At 33.0% G+C, this 20,200-nt stretch overlaps 1 protein-coding gene across 2 annotated transcripts in view; it reads left to right on the top strand.

The window, feature by feature from the left end:
• Positions 1–20,200, top strand: part of LOC149802650 (uncharacterized) — a 104,813-nt gene that overhangs the window by 51,917 nt on the left and 32,696 nt on the right. For both annotated transcript variants that reach the window (XM_089952012.1, XM_089952013.1), the window contains 7 exons: positions 5,241–5,314; positions 6,932–6,991; positions 8,680–8,797; positions 10,893–11,014; positions 12,772–12,957; positions 14,012–14,141; positions 19,766–19,848. In XM_089952012.1, coding sequence (XP_089808138.1) covers positions 5,241–5,314; positions 6,932–6,991; positions 8,680–8,797; positions 10,893–11,014; positions 12,772–12,957; positions 14,012–14,141; positions 19,766–19,848 — 773 coding nt within the window. The remainder of the gene's footprint in view (positions 1–5,240; positions 5,315–6,931; positions 6,992–8,679; positions 8,798–10,892; positions 11,015–12,771; positions 12,958–14,011; positions 14,142–19,765; positions 19,849–20,200) is intronic.

Here is a 20,200-nt window from a genome sequence, read left to right on the forward strand (position 1 = left end):
AATGTCTTGACCTTTGTTGTCATCTTTAATCACTTGTGAGGATGATAACACAGACAAGTATGAATATTTTTTGATTAACCACATCTTTGAAAAATTAAATTATGTCTGTTCAATAATTTCAGTTCGTTTTTAAAAAAGTTAAATATAGATTAAAGCAAACTTATTGGGTGGGTATATCTTAACCCAATCTAAGATGGGTTTGATGATCTTCCATCTATGATATCTTAAAGCTCAAAATTTCTGACAAAACTGAGAAGGAATTTAACTCACACATGTAAGAAAAAATAGTTTTGTTACCACATTTGGCTACATTGTAATGTCACAAGAATTTCTGAGATAGGTTGGATTTGCAGCTTTCATAAAAAGATTGAAGGTGAAAAAACTAATTTTATGAATTGCTGCAAATTGTATGCCAGTAGAACATCAGTCCCATCAAGTGACTCTTGTTTTGGTGATAGCTATAGAGTGAAGCACCACTGCTGCCACCATATGTATCAACATATTAAACTGGACTTCTTTTAGAGCTTCAAAAGACCATGCAGCTTCCAATCTCTATCTTTATCATTTTATCCTGGGGTCCACAAAGCATTAGGCTCGACTGTATGATTATTTGAAGACCTACATTGTACCAGTGGTAGCAGTGCTTCACTCTACAAAATTGCTTGATGAAACTTGAAATATTGTATCTATCCTATTTCCATCATTCCTGTTTTAGCTAACCTTGCTGAGTGAGCATGTTGTATGGCCCTGCAGCCGTTGAGTATCATACATCGTGCATTGTCTGCCTGTCTTAAAAATTTCTTGTTATGATTCTGGAGACCATATTTCTGAACTGATTTTGATCAAACTTGGCATATAGGCTAATATAATTAAGCCCTCAGATGAGTACAGTTTTAAGTGAGATCCATGAGGTGAACATCCATCTAACAGGCTGTCTTTGTCAACACTTTTGTGACTTTATTTTCAATCAGATTTTAATTAAACTTAGTGTTTAAGCTTATATTATTAAGATGTTCATTGAATTAATCAAGAGTGAGATTTATGCATACTAATGAGGTGATCATGCATCTGATTGGCTAAGTTTCTTACCACTTGAAATACTATATTTCTGACCTGATTTTAATCAGACTTGGTAAATAGGTTAATGGCATCAAGATGTTGGATAAGGTTTGTAATGAGCAAGGCCTGTACATATTAATGAGATCATCTTGCATCTAATTGGCTGTTCTTAGTCACTCTAGAGATTGTAGTTTGATACTATTTTGATCAAACTTGGTAAATAGGATAATATCATTAGGATCTCTGATGAGTATGTCAAAATGAGGTGATATTGTATCTGATTGGCTGAGCTGGTCAGCAATCTAACATATTTGTTTCTGATCAACCTTTTTTGATCAAATTTGTTAAATAGTTTTGTATCAGTCAGATATTATACACTTTGATTGTGACCAAGATCAATGCATGCTTATGAGAAAATCTTGTATCTGATTGGCTGAGCTTTTCATCACTTTGGAGACAAAATTTTTATTGGATTTCACTCCACTTTGGTGAATATGCTTATACATGTATATTATTTTGATCTTAGACTGGTTTTGTAAAAAATGAGATCAGTGCATATTGATGAGTTTATTTCGCATCAGATTGGCTGAGCTTACCTCTCTGGAGGTTTTATTTGTCTTTCAGTTTTGATAAAACTCAGTAAATAGGATTATATATCAGGATCTGGGGTGAGTTTGAGTATGAGTGAATTCTATGTATGTCAAATTATGCCTTTATTTTTGGAAGAAAAATGTTTATCAGACTGTAGTAAGTTAAGTAAAATTTACATTAATAAAAGTTGGGGAGATATATACTGTGTTCTGTATAGTTACTATGTAAGTCTCAATAGTGAAATGGTTGGCTGTTAAGATATGCAATTAAGGTGAGCAATATTAGGCCAGCTTGAGCCTCTTGTTCTTCTTTCCTTTATGCCTGCAGCAAATGCATTGTATGGATAATATGTTCCTATTTCCTATTAGTCTTTTACTTTTCAATCTTTTTTTTTTTTGGTGTGAATATCTTGTGTTTGGATGCTTCATAAGTGTTCATACTTGTTTTCTTATAGTTTACAGATTTTTCATATAATTGAAGTAATATATATTAATCTCATATTTATTTTGATATTACTTAATTTTCCAGGAAAAGACAACATGAAACCCCACCCCCCCGAAAAATCAAAGTTCACACAATTTTTAGATCACCAGGCCAGGAGGCCAAGTGAGCTTATGGCATCCAGTAAACATCCAGCATTTGTGAACAATAGCTGTTTTCTAATATGCCACAAAAGCCAAACCATTTTCAACACAGGTTGGCACAGATCATCCTGACATAAAGTTTTTTTGGGGGCCCCGAGTGGCTGAGTGGTCCAAAGCGCTCTCCGTTACGGATCACTGTCATCTCACCTCTGTCTGCGCCGGTTCGAGTCTTGGATTCAGCCAATGTGGGTATGTGAGAAAGCTTGCCAGTAGCTTCTCGTGGGTCAGTGGTTCTTTCCGGGGTTTTCCCGGGTTCTTCCTCCACCATTAATACTGGCCGCCATGTATAGCCTATCGTGTGCTGAAAAATGGCATTAAACCCCACAACAACAACAACAACAACAACATAAAGTCTTTTCATGTTTTACAAATGGTACTGTTCCACCATCAAACATGACCATTATTACTCAGAATACAAAGTTCTTTAAAAGACATCTTCAAAACTGATTAAAAGATCTTGATCAAATCAGACAAAAGGCATTCAGACATGAAGGCAAAATGATGCCAGTCTGCCATCAAATATGGCCGCCATAACACAAACTAGAAAAACCTCTAAATTACTTCATCTCCAAAAGCACATAATAAAATTTGACCAAACATAAAAGAAAGAATCCAGGCATGAAGACTTTTCAGGATTGTTCAACTGATGTTGATCCACCTTTTAAAAAAAAACAAACTTTAAATGACTTCTCTGACAAAACTGCTGAAGAGAATTTATCAGACTTTACAGAAATTATCTGAAATGAAAACCTTGTTTTGTCGGATGGATACACTGCACTCCCAAGGTTGTGCAGTATTTTCATTAGAAAAACTCGTTCATATTTTCCCATACAAATGCAGTAACCTATAAATATTCAGAATTTCTTGTGTAAAAGAAGTAATAGTATTAGCTGCATGTTTTAATCATAATTAATTTAATTGGACTTTCCAGGAAATGATGGCATACTCATGTCTTTTAATCATAATATTAATTGGATTTTACACAGAATGATAAGATACAGTTGAATATGAATAAAAACTTAAAAGCAGAAATTCATGTAATTTTCTGGAATTTAACTTTAAGAGTAAATACTTTATAGACATATTTTCTTAATCATTTCATATTTAAGTATGGAGAGTCCTTGACAAAGTCTCAAAAAATTGGAATGGGTTTGAAACTTTAATGTTTATGTGGTGAGAAAGAAAGAAATGAAAAAACACTTCATTTCAAACCCACATTTTAATAACATACACTTCCTTATTTCCCTTTTGAGTGTAGGTGTTGTTTTTCCAGCATAATACATTTATTATTGTTTGAACAAGCATAATTTTTGACGACCATTTGAACTCTTGTTTTTATTCATGAATTTATTTGTTAATACAAACATTGAGATCTTGTCCAAGTTTTGCTGGTTTATAGGTTATGATCACACCATATCTATGGAATTTGCACATGGTATCCACGTTGATCTGTTCCTTCACATTCTATCCCATTTGTCACAAATTTCATTTCTGCACAATAGCACAATAACTTTTGATGGACTCGGTGGATCAGAATGAAATTTAGCATGCGGCATTACATTGAGAAGACCATGGTCATAGTCATTTTACCGTTTTATGGCAACATTTAATGGAATTATGGCCCTTTTTTGACTTACAACTTTGCCTTCATTTCATTTAAAGGACCATTTTGATTGAGGTCAAATTTAGTAAGAGGCTTTACATTACAAAAACCTTAGTCAGGTTCAATTTTCACCATATTTAGGCAAAATTTAATGGAATTATGGCCCCTGTTTTGACTTACAACTTGGCCTTTTCAATTTTGTTTAAGCTTAAGAATTTTCGGAGGATTTAATAGATTGAATTCAAAATTAATATGAGATTTTGCCTAAAAGAAACCTGGGTAAAGTTGGATTTTAACCTTTTTCCAGCAAAAGTTTACATAGTTATGGTTTTTTATATAACTTTTAATCAGTTTTAAAGAACCTATAGGATTTGAAACCCGATTTTATATGCATATATCGGCGTATATGTTAAGAACACTTAGGTCAAGTAATTGATTTTTTTCTTCTTTTTTCTATCAACATTTTTTGGAGTTATGGTCCTTGTTTGACTTAAAACCTTTCACCGCATTATATTGGTGGAACAACTGTGGCATATGGACATATTTCTACTTACGTTCATTGCATGTATGCTAGGTTTCTCAGTAGTAACTGTAATTACAGAATCATCTAATTTTGTTGGTAATCACAACAAATTTATCTTTGTTTAATGGACAAAGAACATCAAAGCAGTAGCCAAAATGAATTATTTCATAAAATTTAGTAGCCATCTGGAGAAATTCATGGTCAGTGGCTACTTTAGATGTAAATGATTGGAAAATATATGTATTGTGAATGCAGTCTAATCATCAGTGGCATATAAATATGGTTGTAGTTATCAATGCCTGTTAAAACTGCATACTTTTTTCCCTGTTTTTCTTGTTAGTTCGCTTGATGACTACACAACTGAACTTTCTTGATTCCTGAAAGTGAAACTGATCTCAGATGTGACCAATATACTTTAGTTTTTTTTCTCAGCCTGAAATTATTTTCTTTCCCATGCACATACAACTAATTTTAATCAGATTTATTTTATCCTACCATGAGAATGTATCTGATTTTATGAATTTAACAAGAAATTAATTCTAATAATATTCAGGTTCTGAATAACAATAATAAAGTAGTACTGTATTCAAATGTTAAGTTTAAATTTATTTATCAGTATATCACTGTTCTTGCTTACAAGTTGTGTAAAACTGCCATCATTGCTCGCTCTCATGATTAGTAATAATGAAACTGTGTAGACCCAGGTATATTGGGGCATTATGTGGTCCCCAGTCAGGGTCTGTGCAGTTTTTAGTTGGATCTGAGCCGATATTTTACCTGAAATTACTTTAAGATCACTTTGAATGCTGTATGATTTCAGTCAATACATGGGGAAAAATTAAACCATCTAGCAAAGGAAAGGAATACCCAGGGCTTAAATGGGAGAGAGTGAAGGTAATAAACATTAATTTATATTGTTTTTCTTTCCATCATTGAGACAGTGTATCTGCATTTTCCCAGACAAAAATTAAAAGCATGACCCACAGACCTAATATGTTTTGTAAAAAAAACTCGACTCTTTTAGATCCTTGGTGTCACATCCATTGCCATGTATAGTTTACTAGCTTCAACAGTGGTACATGCAATTTTTTGGCATAGTTGTATAGAATATTTTGCTCTTTCTGACTACAAAGATAGGTGTAGATATATGTTTTACATTAAAGATTGTCATATAGCATAGTTGTAAATTAATAACATTCAGATTGTTTACATATCTTGGAAAATAGGGATTCTAATACTTTTTACATAAAGTGATCATTACAAAATTGCTTCCTCGATTCAGAAGATACCATAATTCTACGTTCCCTCTTCATAAATTCAGACCCAGTAGACCAAAATATTTTTTTCTAAACTTATCAAGTGTATTAACAACCAGTATCATCTATTAAAAGTTGTAAGGATGTTCAAAGAGCTACTTATAAAGATAAATGTAATGGGTCTAAAAATGTTTTCATCCATTTAAAGTATTTTTCTTTCAAACATTCAATAATTATATTGTCTCTAACTTCTTTAACCACTCTGGTGACCTAGTGGTTAGAGCGTACGCCTTAGATGCGGTAGGTCGTGGGTTTGATCCCTGGCTGAGTCATATCAAAGACTAACTTGCTTGATGTTCAGCGTTAAGAGGTTAGTGTTAGGACTGGTCAGCCTGGTGTCAGGATAATGCGACTGGGTGGGACATCATGCTACATGTCTGTGGCATGATGCCCCAGTGCTAGACATCTCTATAAACTGTCACACTGCAGACATCGTAGTGATATGACTGAAAAATTGTTAAAGCTACGTTAAAAATCCAGATTACAAACTCACACTTCTTTAAAAAAAACAATATTTTCTGCTTGATATTGAGCTTTGCAATAATTGAAGTTACAAAGAATTTTAAAAAGTATGCAATAAATGAATTCTAATGACTTTGAGTTCCTTACTTGCGTCATTCATTATATTTATCTATGACATTTATTTCATTAAATTTTGTTCCCAAAGAGACAGTAAAAGATACAACAGATTTAAAGCTAGTTACTCAAAGAAAGAATAAAGGATGCAAAAAATGTTAAAGTTTATATACTCTCTTTATCTTGAAGCAATGAAGATGTTGGTTATTACTTGTGTAAGTTGGATTGTTATATTACTGTATTTCTCCAAATATATGACCATGCTTCATACTAAGCCCACTCTTTTACATAACTTTGGCAAATGTTATTTAAGAAAGCTTTTTTTTCCAGTTACTATCCACACCAACATTTTAAGGCAAATAAAATGTAGACGCACACCACCCCCGGTCATAAAATAGGATAAGTACTTTAACAATCATTGTCACTTCTAGATTGTCACTTCTAGATCAGCCATAAACAAGGCTATCTCCTATCCAGTGCTTGTTTTTGCATTTTGAAGGAAAATATAAAAAATAAGCCAGTGATATCTTTATCAAATTTGCATTACTCAAAGTATTCTTCTTCTTCTTATTATTATTATTTATTATTAATATTATTATTATTATTTTTATTATTCCAGAACATGGTTCATGTCAACCTTGTTTCCAACCAGCCTGTTGAGAGAATAGATGCTGCCAAGGTATTAATTTCTTGCTTATTCCTTATTGCATTTACAGAACATACAATGCTATTTTGGTACAGTACCTCAGTTCTTTGAGGTCCTGACAAAAGTTTGGTTAAATTGTATTATTTTAGGGGACAAGTAGTTTGGATAAATTAATGTAATAAATTATTCTGGATAATATTGTATTGTGTAAATTCTTGAACTGTGTAAAATTTAGACACTGACAGTAGTATTAAATTTGTTAATACCTTCCACTACCTATTTATAATTACTTTTAAATTCAGTCATGGAAATTTGTGTACTTATTATAAATACTTTGTATTTGTTTTCTTATCGTGAAATGCACTTATAGAAAATGTTAATACGTAAGTGCATGCATATGTATATTTCCTCCCTTGCAAACCTGAGACCAAAAAACCTCAAGGACATCCTAGTCAGGGCGAAGCTAACACCAATCACTAATCAAGACCATCCTAGTCAACCTGGCCCCTGTGGCGATAAAAGGTGCAAAACCTGTCAACATATGATAGAGACCAGGACATTTTCTAGCACAGTGACTAGAGAAAAACTAAACATACATTGTCCAAACATAACTTGCAAAGCAAAGAATGTCATTTATCTCACCACATGTAAGATCTGTAGCCTTCAGTCTGTTGGAGAAACTGAAAAGCTACACAAAAGTATCAACCTTCATAGATCTGATTGGATGGCAAAAAAGGTGATTGGATGACAAAAGAGCTGTACAGAAGCCCGGTTGCAGAACACTTCTCCCTTGGCCACACTTTCAGTGATATAATACTTATTTCAATTGCTCTCAACCCCAGCTGGAGTTCCCAAAGCAGAAAAGAAAAGGAATATTACTGGTTACGCCAACTTAGAACATTGAAACCAAGTGATTTAAACCAAGAAGACTAGAAAAAGACAGCCATGCAAAAATAAAATTATCTTTTGCAGCCAACACATTTTCTTTTAAATAATTTTTTAAATTTGCTTAGTAGCCTTTAATGACTACTATAACAAAGAAATATCTGGGATATAATTTGCGCTTACATAAATTTACATAAAATAACAGATGTCGTTATGGCTCATCGATTTCAAGGTCAATAAAATTATTTTCCAGTATCAGCAACAAGTTGAAACAAACTAGTTAAAACATAATAAAGTTAAAGGTTTAATTCTGTAGAAACAGCCATGTAAAGTTTTGCAAACATAACCATTTTTCTGTTTTATTTGTTTGTCTCGTCTATGTTGTTGTTGTTGTTGTGGGGTTTAACGCCATTTTTCAGCACATGATAGGCTATACGTGGTGGCCAGTATTAATGGTGGAGGAAGAACCTGTGAAAACCCCAGAAAGAACCACCGACCCACGAGAAGCTACTGGCAAGCTTTCTAACATACCCACATTGGCTGAATCTTAGACTCGAACCGTCGCAGACAGAGGTGAGATGGCAGTGATCCGTAACGAAGAGCGCTTTAGACCACTTGGCCACTCGGGGCCCCGTCTTGTCTATGTATGTTTTGTATTTGCCTTTGAAAAAGACTCATTAAAGAGTTGAAAATCTTCAGGCTAATTAGATAATAGTTTTGCAATGTTCGATGTCAGCTTATACACATATATTTATATATGCAGGTTTTTGTAGTTGACTCTTTCACAATTGAAAATTATACATAGGTTATCATTATTTCTGTCTTATTGTCTGTAGCATCTTGGACTATTGAGGTGTGGAGATGCCATGGTTTTCTTTGCTCTGAAGGAGAGACTGAAAAATGATGAAGAACCAAGGGTCTGCTATGAAGCAACCAAATCCCTCATCTTACTGGGTATGGCATATAACGATAGGAACAAATTATAATAATATTTTATGTATACAAAAGTAAATCATACCTATTAGGTGTCAGTTTCTCAAATAAACATTGGTTTTGGGTGATCGGAGGTTGTGGTGACATAATTTTTTATGTGAGCTCAATTAACTCATTAATCCCTGGAGGTTTTTGTCGTTTTTACCTGAAATGCAAGTAGGAAACACATTTTGGGGACAATTTCTCAATACGTACTAATACATCAACTTAAAAGAAATTTCCCATTAACCTAATGCCTAGTTGTATTAGAAACATTGTTTTTCATTGGCTATTTTGCTCGTGCATTGTGCATGAGCATGAGCAAAAGGGTAAACTTTGGCATTCTAATTTTTTTTTTGCTTAATGGACTGGTCTGCTTTAGATCTGAAGCCAGAAAGTAAGAAGTCCAAACACAAAATCGGATTCTGACCACCGGCGAATTTTGGGTTAAAAAGAATTGGGTCTAAAAAATTAGGTTTTTCCATCTGTATTTTGTAGAGCAACTGGAACGTCCAGATTATTTGGTATCATTGTATAGCTACATCTATCTACCTTTCTATAATACCACCCACTTTAGTGTATCATACATGACATTGATGCTACAGAGCTCGTTAGTAGGCTTTTACCTCCTGATGCATAAATACGGCACCAGGGGCTAATGAGTTCAGAAACATTGGGACAATGAACCACCAGAGAAAATCATGGAATCTTGGAGGGTATGCAGTTATATAAAAATGTGTGGCCCAATTTTTAAACTACACATATTTCTTAACTTTTATATTTATTTATATACCTTTATCATAATTTTAACATTTATACCTTTTATCTTTATCTTGTAATACTTCATGTTTATGTTTTTTGGAAGGTTTATCTTGTGCAAGTTTTTTTTTGCAATTATTTACATTTTTTATACTTTAAGTTTTGATCAGCACCATATAGCCATTGCTGTGCTGATGTGCCATTAAAACCCCAATGCAAAAATACATACACAAAATGGTTGATGCCTGAGCTGACTCAAAATTGGTGTTTATTTATTTGAGACAAAATTAAAACCTGACTGTATGGCTTGTGTCTTTCCTAACATACTTCATACAGATTTTTCACATCTAAGAAAACAGAATTAAGTGATGGGGGTTTTGTAGATTTATAATCACTGTCTAATGCATATAATTTTCCTAAGAACATATGCTGCAATTATTTTCAAAGTAGTCATGCATGTAATGCATTGAACAAATTAGTCATTGTAACTAATTTTTTAATCACATGGTGAATTATAGGTGTTGAAAAAAAGTGCCTAGAAGATGTTTAAACAGAAGTGTTTGATGAGCTTAGAATGTGAAAGAAATTTTGGCTTGAGTTTCTGGTGGCTTTCAACCTGCAAAATAAATGATGATAATGGAATACGATAATGGAGTTGCTTGAAGTTCAGATTTTGGGAGTATAAAAATTGTTATATAATGAACTGGTTAAAACAGCTATTGTTTATTAAATATATATATGGAAATGTGCCAATTGATTAGAATTCATTGGATTTGGTCTCTGTTCTTACCTCCCCCCCTCTTTCTCTCTCTCTCTTTCTCTCATGACACATGGTTGTAACATTCTGTTTAAATGATACATTTTTATATATCAAAACACCTCAAAAATGTATTTTTTTTAATTATAGTTTTATTCTTAAGCTTTTGGACACACACTCCTCAAGGTCAGTCTCTCTCTTTCTAACAGTGATTAAGACAGTTGCAAGGGAGGTAATCTGAACCAACATCAATTGTGTGCTTGTGACTGAAGTAACATATTTACTGGCTTATAAGTTGAGTCCAGCTGCAATCAACATAGACCTTAATCTGCTGTCACATAATGCGCATACATATCAGAGTCTATGTTGTTTGTTCTTGTGGTTACTCCAGATAAACTTCATAGACCCAGATCAGCTGGTACATTATGCAATTGCAGCTCTAGGTCTATGCAGGTTGCAGTTGGATCCAACTTGTAAGCATGCAGATCATGATAATTATGCAATTCACAAGGTAAGCAGCTGGTGTCAATACTTCAGTAAACATTGATTTCTTTTTTCCAGGCTGCTGGGAAGAAGAAGTGCTACAGATGATAATAAAGTACCTAATAATAGGTAATACAGAGATTCGTCAGGACCTCATCAAAACCATGACAGATGGCAGAAATGTACAGTATGTCAATAAGGTAAGATTTGACTAGACCTCATCCACACCATTGACAGATGGCGGAAATGTACGGTATGTCAATATGGTAAGATTTGACTGGACCTCATCCACACTACTGACAGATGGCGGAAATGTACGGTATGTCAATAAGGTAAGATTTGACTAGACTTCATCCACACCATTGACAGATGCTGAAAATGTACAGTATGTCAATAAGGTAAGATTTGACTGGACCTCGTCCACACCACTGACAGATGGCGGAAATGTACGGTATGTCAATAAGGTAAGATTTGACTGGACCTCATCCACACTATTGACAGATGGCGGAAATGTACAGTATGTCAATAAGGTAAGATTTGACTGGACCTCATCCACACCACTGACAGATGGCGGAAATGTACGGTATGTCAATAAGGTAAGATTTGACTGGACCTCATCCACACCATTGACAGATGGCAGAAATGTACAGAATATCAATTAAGTAAGTTATCATTGAAATTTGTACTGGTGTATGAACACTGATTATTCTGATATGTATTTGAGTTAATGGGATGTTTTATTTATTTATTAATTCTTCATGGTGTAATTCTTGTAGATGAAATCTAGATAATAATGGGGATATTGCATTTATTTACTAAATCTTCATGGTGTAATTGTTGTAGATGAAATCTAGATAATAAATATCCAAAACTGATAATAAATTCTCAAAGCAGATGGGGAATACACAGATCAAATAATAATGAAATACCAGATGACGTTAATGAATACCCAATGCTGATAATGAATACTGAAGCTATGGGGTATACACTGATCTAATAATACTGAATAGCCAATGCTGATAATGAATACCCAATGCTGATAATGAATACTCAATGCTGATAATGACTACCCAATTGTGATAATGAATATCCAATGCTGATAATGAATACTCAATGCTGATAAGGAATACCCAATGCTGATAAGGAATACCCAATGCTGATAATGAATACTCAGTACTGATAATGAATACCCAGTGCTGATAATGAATACCAAATGCTGATAATGAATACTCAAGCTATGGGCTTGTGGTATGGCAGATAATAGTTGATTAGTAAAGCGAAAATACTTTACAATGACAAGATTTTAAACGACAGAAAACAGAAAAGAGAAAAACAATGGCTCCAAAAGAAAATTAATTCAGGATTGTAATTATAAGACTAGTATTTCTTCATTTCTGCATTTGTCATGGTATAAGCTATCAGTTGCTAAATCAGTAACAGAAAAACCCAATGACTTCTAAAGAAAAATATATCAGGATTACAGTTATAAGACTTTATTATTGTTCTTTGCTGCATTTGTCACAGACTAAGCTATCAGTTGCTAAAACCAATAACAGAAAATAAACCAATGACTTCTAAAGAAAATTAATTCATGATTGCAATTATAAAACTTTATTATTGTTCATTGCTGCATTTGTCATGGTATAAACTGTTAAATCAATAAACAGAAAAAACATCTGTCAACCACCGCAGAAAAAAGCAAAGTGAAAAATTTGCATTTATATATTTCCTTTGGTAATCTAATATGATCTCAAACTGTAACAGGTACATCACTTGACTTAAGAAGGGTGAAATACCATTTGATAGGTTGATTCTTTATTCACAGAAAAGGCTACAATCTTGTAATTCATAATATTGCACTCATATTCTTTATGCCTTTGTAACGACATTTCAAATATCAAGATAATTATGTGACTTTCAGTTGTGATATAATATATGTTGGAGTCTTAATTTGCAGAAAATACCATCCTTCACAGAATTGGTGAAAGTCCTAAGTCACTTCTGCCGTAATCCCGATCCAGATGATATGACAGCATTTGATGCTGCAGTCTTGCTTGGAAGACTGTGTGTCTCGGATGAGAATGCCAAATTCAGGCTTCTACGAGCCCTAGAGCAGAGCCAAGATACACATGTTAAAGCTAAGGTAAGTAGTGATAGTGATAGTGTTTTGAAGTTATCTGCCAATCAAATTCATTTGTTATTTGTGCCATATATGCTGAATTATAAGTTGGATCCAACTTCAAACTGTACAGACCCATATGTGTTATCAGATAATGAACTGGTAGATTTTGGTCTATGCAGTTGTTAGGACTTATAAGTAGAATAAACAAATAAGACCCTGATCTGCTGGCATATTAGATGACACCAGATCAGGGTCTATTTTGTTTACAGTTGAACCCAACTTACATGTGAGTATAGATGATAAACTTGAGACTTTTTATGTACACAGTCTCTGTTAATTCCATATGCATAAAAAATCTAGTCCAGAAATTACATTTATTCTCTCAGTTTCCTTGAATAATGCCATTTTCAGCCATTATATTTCATCACAAGCACAACTATACCATGGCTAATTTAGGGACTAACCATTTAATTTCTGATTTGGACGGGTTTCTAAAAAAATTGTCAGCTCCAAAACAGCTTGAGAAAAATATTCTTGCTATGATTTATAGAAAAATTAGGCCAATTCGATCTGTCTATTTAGTTGAAGAAAAAAAAAACATTAGCGTGAGACAAAAGAAAAACATATCCTAGTTGGAAAAAAGCTTGGTTAAATTAGTAAAAAGTCTATCTGAAAATCATCAGATTAAGTAAAAACTAAAATTTGGAAGAATTAAGATTTGCTAAGAAATTGGTTTTGAGGAAAACTAATAATTAACAAGATTAGAAGGGTACTAAGAAATAGCTTGTTCACAACCTGCTCATACAAAAACAGAAAAAAATTAATTTGGTATGAATTTTACATGACTCAAACTGTAGAATGAAAAATGCTTCAATGAATTTAAAAAATTTAACAAAGTCCTAAATCTCATACCCTCTCTTCATATTCTTTGAGTCCATTGACCATTCTGATATGTCAGTGGATTCAGTACATTTTGTATTTAGTGCTAGATAGTTAGTTAGAGATGACACTTGTGATTTATGACAACCTTAACATAAGAGTACCATACTCATCCAAACATTCAATAATTTTTCAGGCCCTAGAGATCCTAGTAAAGCAGCTGACTGCAACCTCTCCGGAAATTGTGTACCACCTTCTGGATTTGTTTCGGGAATCACCAGTCTGGAAGTACAGAGCTTTAGCTGCAGACCTTCTTATTGTCCTAGGTAATAATGGTCTTGGGGGTATTTCAATTAACATCAAATATTTTATCTTTGAAAAATAAAGTATTTTATTCATCCAGGCTTCCATGTGATTAATTTGTCTAGCGATTGATCAGTATATAGTTGAGATATTTACCATATTTCTTGTAATTTTTGAAAAAGAACAAAAGATAATTTTCTTTTTACAGAGTCTGAATTATAATGGGTAAAAATGTTATCATTTTGAAGAAGAGATAATGTATAAAAAAATGATGGAGCCAAAATATCCATATGATTTTCAGTATTAAATTTACATGCATCAGACCAAATTGTGCTAAAGCATGCACTTGTACAAAATGCTTGAATTCGCTTACATGTGTATTGGAATATATAATTTCGAAAACAGATAATTTGTAGCATGGAATAGGTGTTCCATTGTAACAGATTTTGTTTCTTTCACTTCATAATCCAAATAAAATATGCCTTAATATGAGAGAGTGAGAGAGAGATTTCAGCCCTTTTTCATGCCATTTTGCTCAGTGTACCTTCCTATCCCCATTTAGCTGAAGCTTTTGTCAATGAGAATACTGTAATAATTTGGTAAATAGAAAAATATATGTGTCTCCTGTCCCTCCTGACACTCACTGATATCTCTCATGTATGCAAAATTATTATTGAAAAATTGTTTTTTCCCCCCATTTTTTTTCATCTTGCTTCCAGTGTAGTATATTTTCACAGTATTTCTGCCTGTGATAACATGACTGAGAGTTGGCTTTAGCCAATTAAGATGATTTAGTTGTTAATTTCAATCAGCATAAACAATTAAAACCCTTTGATTCTGTCAGCAGGGTCAGTTGGCTTCAGTGTTTAAAGTTTGTCAACATGAATTATGTATGATCAGCAGTAATTTTGAAAGGATTAAAGACATTAATTGATTATGATTAGATTACTAAAGAGCTCAGTCAGCTTAAATCCAGGTTCAGGTCTGGCTTTTGGGTTTAAAGTTTGTTGAGATGCATAAGCTTGTGTTATCACACATTTTAGCAACAGAAATATCACACAGAATTCAATGATGGGTGGAAACAGGAATTTCTTTGGTTGAAACCAGTTCAAAGGACATGAATATGCATTCTGAACTTCCTGTAATTCTGATTTTAAGATCTGCTATGGTGATCAGAATTGCATTACACATGATACATGATAATTAAAGCATATTAAACGCAGCAAAAAATATGCCATTGCTGAAATCCATGTTCACAGAATCAATATAAAATGTGATAAAGATATACCTGCCAAGACACTGTTTGACAACTTTATAACCAGATGTAATCTCCCATTTATGGTAGCAAATCATGTTTTCAGATCTAGTAAAAAAATGTTTCTTGACTTGGAAATCGCACAAAAGTTCTCATATGAACAGAAGAAAACTACTCACATAGTGACCAAATTTTGGGTCCTCTGTTGAATAAGAAAGTCGAAGACATGTACCACAATGAACATTTCACCATTCTCATTAAAATCCTCCCTCTTTTGAAGGCAAAACTTCAGATCAAATTTTGCAGATCTCCTAACTTCTCTGTTATATCGCATGTATGTATTCACAGTGTTTATATCCACATGAACTCCATTTTGTCCAAGTCACATGAGCTATCATTTAAAATGCTGTGCTGTTTCTTCTGCAAGTAAAAGAATGTCCACATTCCCCCTAAAAACTGTTGCACATACTTTTCCTGTAGTTAGTCAGCACTTTGTCAAGCATAGTTGTTACATTAATTACAAATTCTGTCAGTGAGTGCAAAGATGGCGCTGCTTAAGAATCTTCCATGAGTAGCACCAGGTAATACTAAGCATTACCATATACATTAACATAGATACACTTTCTTAAATGAAACAAAGAAAATCAAAACTATATACCAAGCAATACAAGTTTAAAAAAACTGAGTGTAATACACATTGATTAGTAAACAGTGTTAATTTCTTTAAGTGTCAAACCTAGGAAAAAATGTAGGTTATACCATATTTCATGTATATTTTCATACCCTTTAATTTTTCATACACAATCCAGTTATCAAAATAATAATTATTTAAATGTATATAATTTTTCATACATATCACTTTGTATTTTTTGAAAAAAATCCATTAAATTATTGGATATAAAATTTCTACTAAGAAGATTTACGTTTGCAAAAAAGATAAAAAATACTGTATTGCCATTTTGTTTTTACGAAAGTTAATAATTAATTGTTGGTGAGAAAATACAATGATTGATGCATAAGCATGGGTGCCTGCAGCATAGGGCCCGGGGGGGGGGGGTCACATGACCCACAGAATCATACTGCAAATATATACAGATATATATATATAAATTATATATCTAAATTCCGACAACTTTAATCATGCAGAGGAAGCACAAGATTCACCCCCTCTTTCCGCGAAAAGCCCTGATGCCCCCACCCCCACAAAAAAATCCTGCGGGCGCCCATGTGCATAAGCTCTCTTATTGTTATTACAATATCTACTGGTGTTTATTAACAAATGGACAAAGGACTTCACAGACCATACCTTTAAGTATTATCATTAATTAGTTCTCCTTATTAAGACTGTCACCGTAACAAAACACCACGTGCATTTTAAAATGAGTTTGGAAACCCTTTGATGTTTGCTTATCCAACGAAACTTACATCTCATTAGATGCTAAAGTGAAGACCACAGACCATCGGTCAACTAGTATTTTTGTTTCATTATAGTCATAAAAATGTAAAATATAAAAATCATGTCATTTTCCATCGTAAATTTGAAAGTCATGGACTCTGTTAAAGCAATTCATTCATATATATATATATATATATATATATATATATATATATATATATATATATATATATATATATATATATATGTACTATCTTTTAAGTGCTTGTTCTGTTTTGACTTGGATATAATTAACATTTTATTGCAAATCTGTTCTACAATATACCCCACTGTTATTATTGGCAAGTTCAAATAACAAGTATTGTGTGTGATCGCTTGTCCTTATAACATCTGCTTCAATAGCACATTGACAGATTTTCATTTCCCTAAAGAGAGCCTCTGTCCATTCTTGACCTCAATCTGGTTTAAACTGGAATAACCCAAACCACTAAGCATGTTTAATTACCATGTAAATAACACTGCATAGCCATGTGGTTATTGTGACAATGTACATCGTAATTAATACAAGAATGAATTGTTGGTTTAGCGGTGTTTATTGCTAATGGAATATAGTAGGGTCATAATACATGTGGATTATCAGAATCATCAGTTAACTGAAAATATTCTTTTCTTCTCTTTGAAAAAGCTACAAATCAAAACCACCCTGAATAAATACGGTCTTATACACTGAAAATGTTTTGTTTCATCTATCTCTCTCTCTTTATCTCTCTCTCTCTCGCTCTCTCTCTCTCTCTCTCTCACACACACACACACACACACACACACATGCATGTGTGCATGCACTCACGCATATTAACTAAAACATGATTTCAGGTTCTTTATTTTTTTATTGTAATTTAATAATGAGATTGTTGCTGTAAAAATTCAAGTTGCACTTAATTTCTTGACAAAGTGGACTTACATTGTTGTGTGCAATTTACCAATAAATAATACCCATACATGTTCAAACCATCTTAATCATTTTGACAACATTACACAACATTACAGCTACATATGCTCTAAATATAGACGAGCTTGCACAATGAGACATAATTCTCTCTCTCTTTCTCATTCACTAATAACAACAAAAATCTTTTTGAGTGCTTTTATTTTAATTTTAATTAGATTCTTGAGTTGGGAGCAGAATGAGACAAAATATCTGTTTACTGCGTACATTTGTACTGTTAGGTTTTCGAGTAGCATGTGTTCCATAGAACTTGTTCAGGTGCGATCCCTTTTATTTTTCATACACGGTCAGTACCACCAAATGATTATTATTTATTTTGCATATAATTTTTCTTACACTGAAATTAATAGTTATTTTTTTGTGTACAAAAAATTACATGAAATACGGTAATGTGGTTCCTGTAGAGAATATGATTGAATCTTAGTACACATGTTATTTGAAGCTGAGTCAGTTCACACAAGTTTTATGAATTTATACTAAAAATCACTACTCAGGTGGAACCTATAATAAGCTTGTACATTAGGTCCTGAGTGTTTACCTCATTGTTTCCACGTGCAGCTGGCCATATATACTTGCTCATAAGTCAAACCCATGTGCAAACAACATAGATCCTGATCTTCCGTAGCATAATAGACCTGAAGATTGGGGTTTATTTTGTTTATTCTGCTGATTATTCAAAACAAATTGTACAGACCAAGATCTGCTGTCACATTATGCCATGGCAGATATGGGTCTGTGCAGTTTGCAGTTGGACTTATAAATGAGTATGTACTGTACTCTGATTTCTATAATGCAATGCCCAGACTCATCACGTCTTGTGAAAAAAGGGCATTAACTGACTTGTAACAGTAGAGACTAGAACAGATTTTCAGGTATGATCAACTTTTTTGCCATTTTTTTGTCCAATATTTATTCGAATAGATTGTCAAATACTTCAATCATTGTATTTTCAACTTCATTTATGCAAAGAAAGAAAAGTTTTCAATTATAAAACAAACTTCTCTGTGCAATAGATTTGTGTAAAAAAATTATTATAACTTTATTTGATCAACATTGTATCTAAAAAAATTAAAGGGTGCAAAAATGACAATAAATCTGGTATACAGTTTCTTGGGAAATAGTGAAAAGTCAACAGCTAATGAGATAAAAAATTTGGACAAACTGTTTTCTTTGCAAAATTATAGAAGGTGTAAAAGAAAGAGATGAAAAAATCAACCTTGTATGTATGTTCTGATAAAATTTGGAATTTTCAGTCAATTTTTCAATCATACAGTTCAGTAACAGTCATTTCCAGCATAATTAAGTGTCCATACAATTTTTAAAATGTCTTACAAGCTTTGCAAAGGTTTATAAGTTTGTGTTTGCTGAAACAGTTTCTACTAAGATTTGATACCAAACCAGACTTTAAAAAAACCCACCAAAGAATCATAAGAAGTTTGTAAAATTTCTTACGTTTTAAAAGATTTCATGGGCAGCATGATCCCATACTTTATTTTTAGCACTGCTTAATTCCAAGTATTAGTCTTTGAAGCACAAAACTGTCACTTTTTTAAGAAAAATTGGAGAAATTCTTTTCTGGGTCACAAATATATTACTGTAATACTTCAAACACACACAGTGATCATCAGAATATGAAATATCTCAACAGTTTTAATAGCTAAATTAGGTTGAACAGTTTTAATAGCTAAATTAGGTTGAACAGTTTTAATAGCTAAATTAGGTTGAACAGTTTTAATAGCTAAATTAGGTTGAACAGTTTTAATAGCCAAATTAGGTTGAACAGTTTTAATAGCTAAATTAGGTTGAACACAAGGTGCCATTTTTGTAATTTGATAAAAGTAAGATAAACATGCTGTAAAAATAATGTTTAGAAATCAAGCTAATGTGTAACCATTTATGCAGAAAGAATGCTTTATGTGTAAATTTTACATTCTAGTTGAAACTGTGCATGATAGAATTGTAGTAGTCATATCTTTCTCTATTTCTGTAGGTCGTAAACATGTGTGTATTGGCAGTCAAGAAGAGAAAGTTTATCTGTTATTAGAGAAGAAACTCTGGGACGACCCAAGCAAGGTATTTGTACATAAATATGCAAAAAGTATGCACTTCTTCCCAATCTCAGATTTATACAAAAATGGAGCCATTTCTAATGTAAATGGCATAAAGTGTCTGTGAGTAAAAATGAACAACTTGGATATTGATATGCAGTTGGATTGCTGGTATCAGTTTAGGACTGCATGGAATAAGGTAACTATGGTCAGGGCATAACATAATTTCCATTGTAAGCCTCAATCTCAGCTGACCACATGGTTTTATGTGCCTATCATCTGAGCACATACCATCATTGACCCTCTAATATTCCAGACACCATAGTTTCAAATTTGTAATAATATGGTTCAGATTTAGTGGTAGTCTGCACGCCCAG

This window comes from Sinohyriopsis cumingii, chromosome 3 (genome assembly GCF_028554795.1).
Source record: "Sinohyriopsis cumingii isolate HCF-2022 chromosome 3, ASM2855479v2, whole genome shotgun sequence".
NCBI lineage: Eukaryota > Metazoa > Mollusca > Bivalvia > Unionida > Unionidae > Sinohyriopsis > Sinohyriopsis cumingii.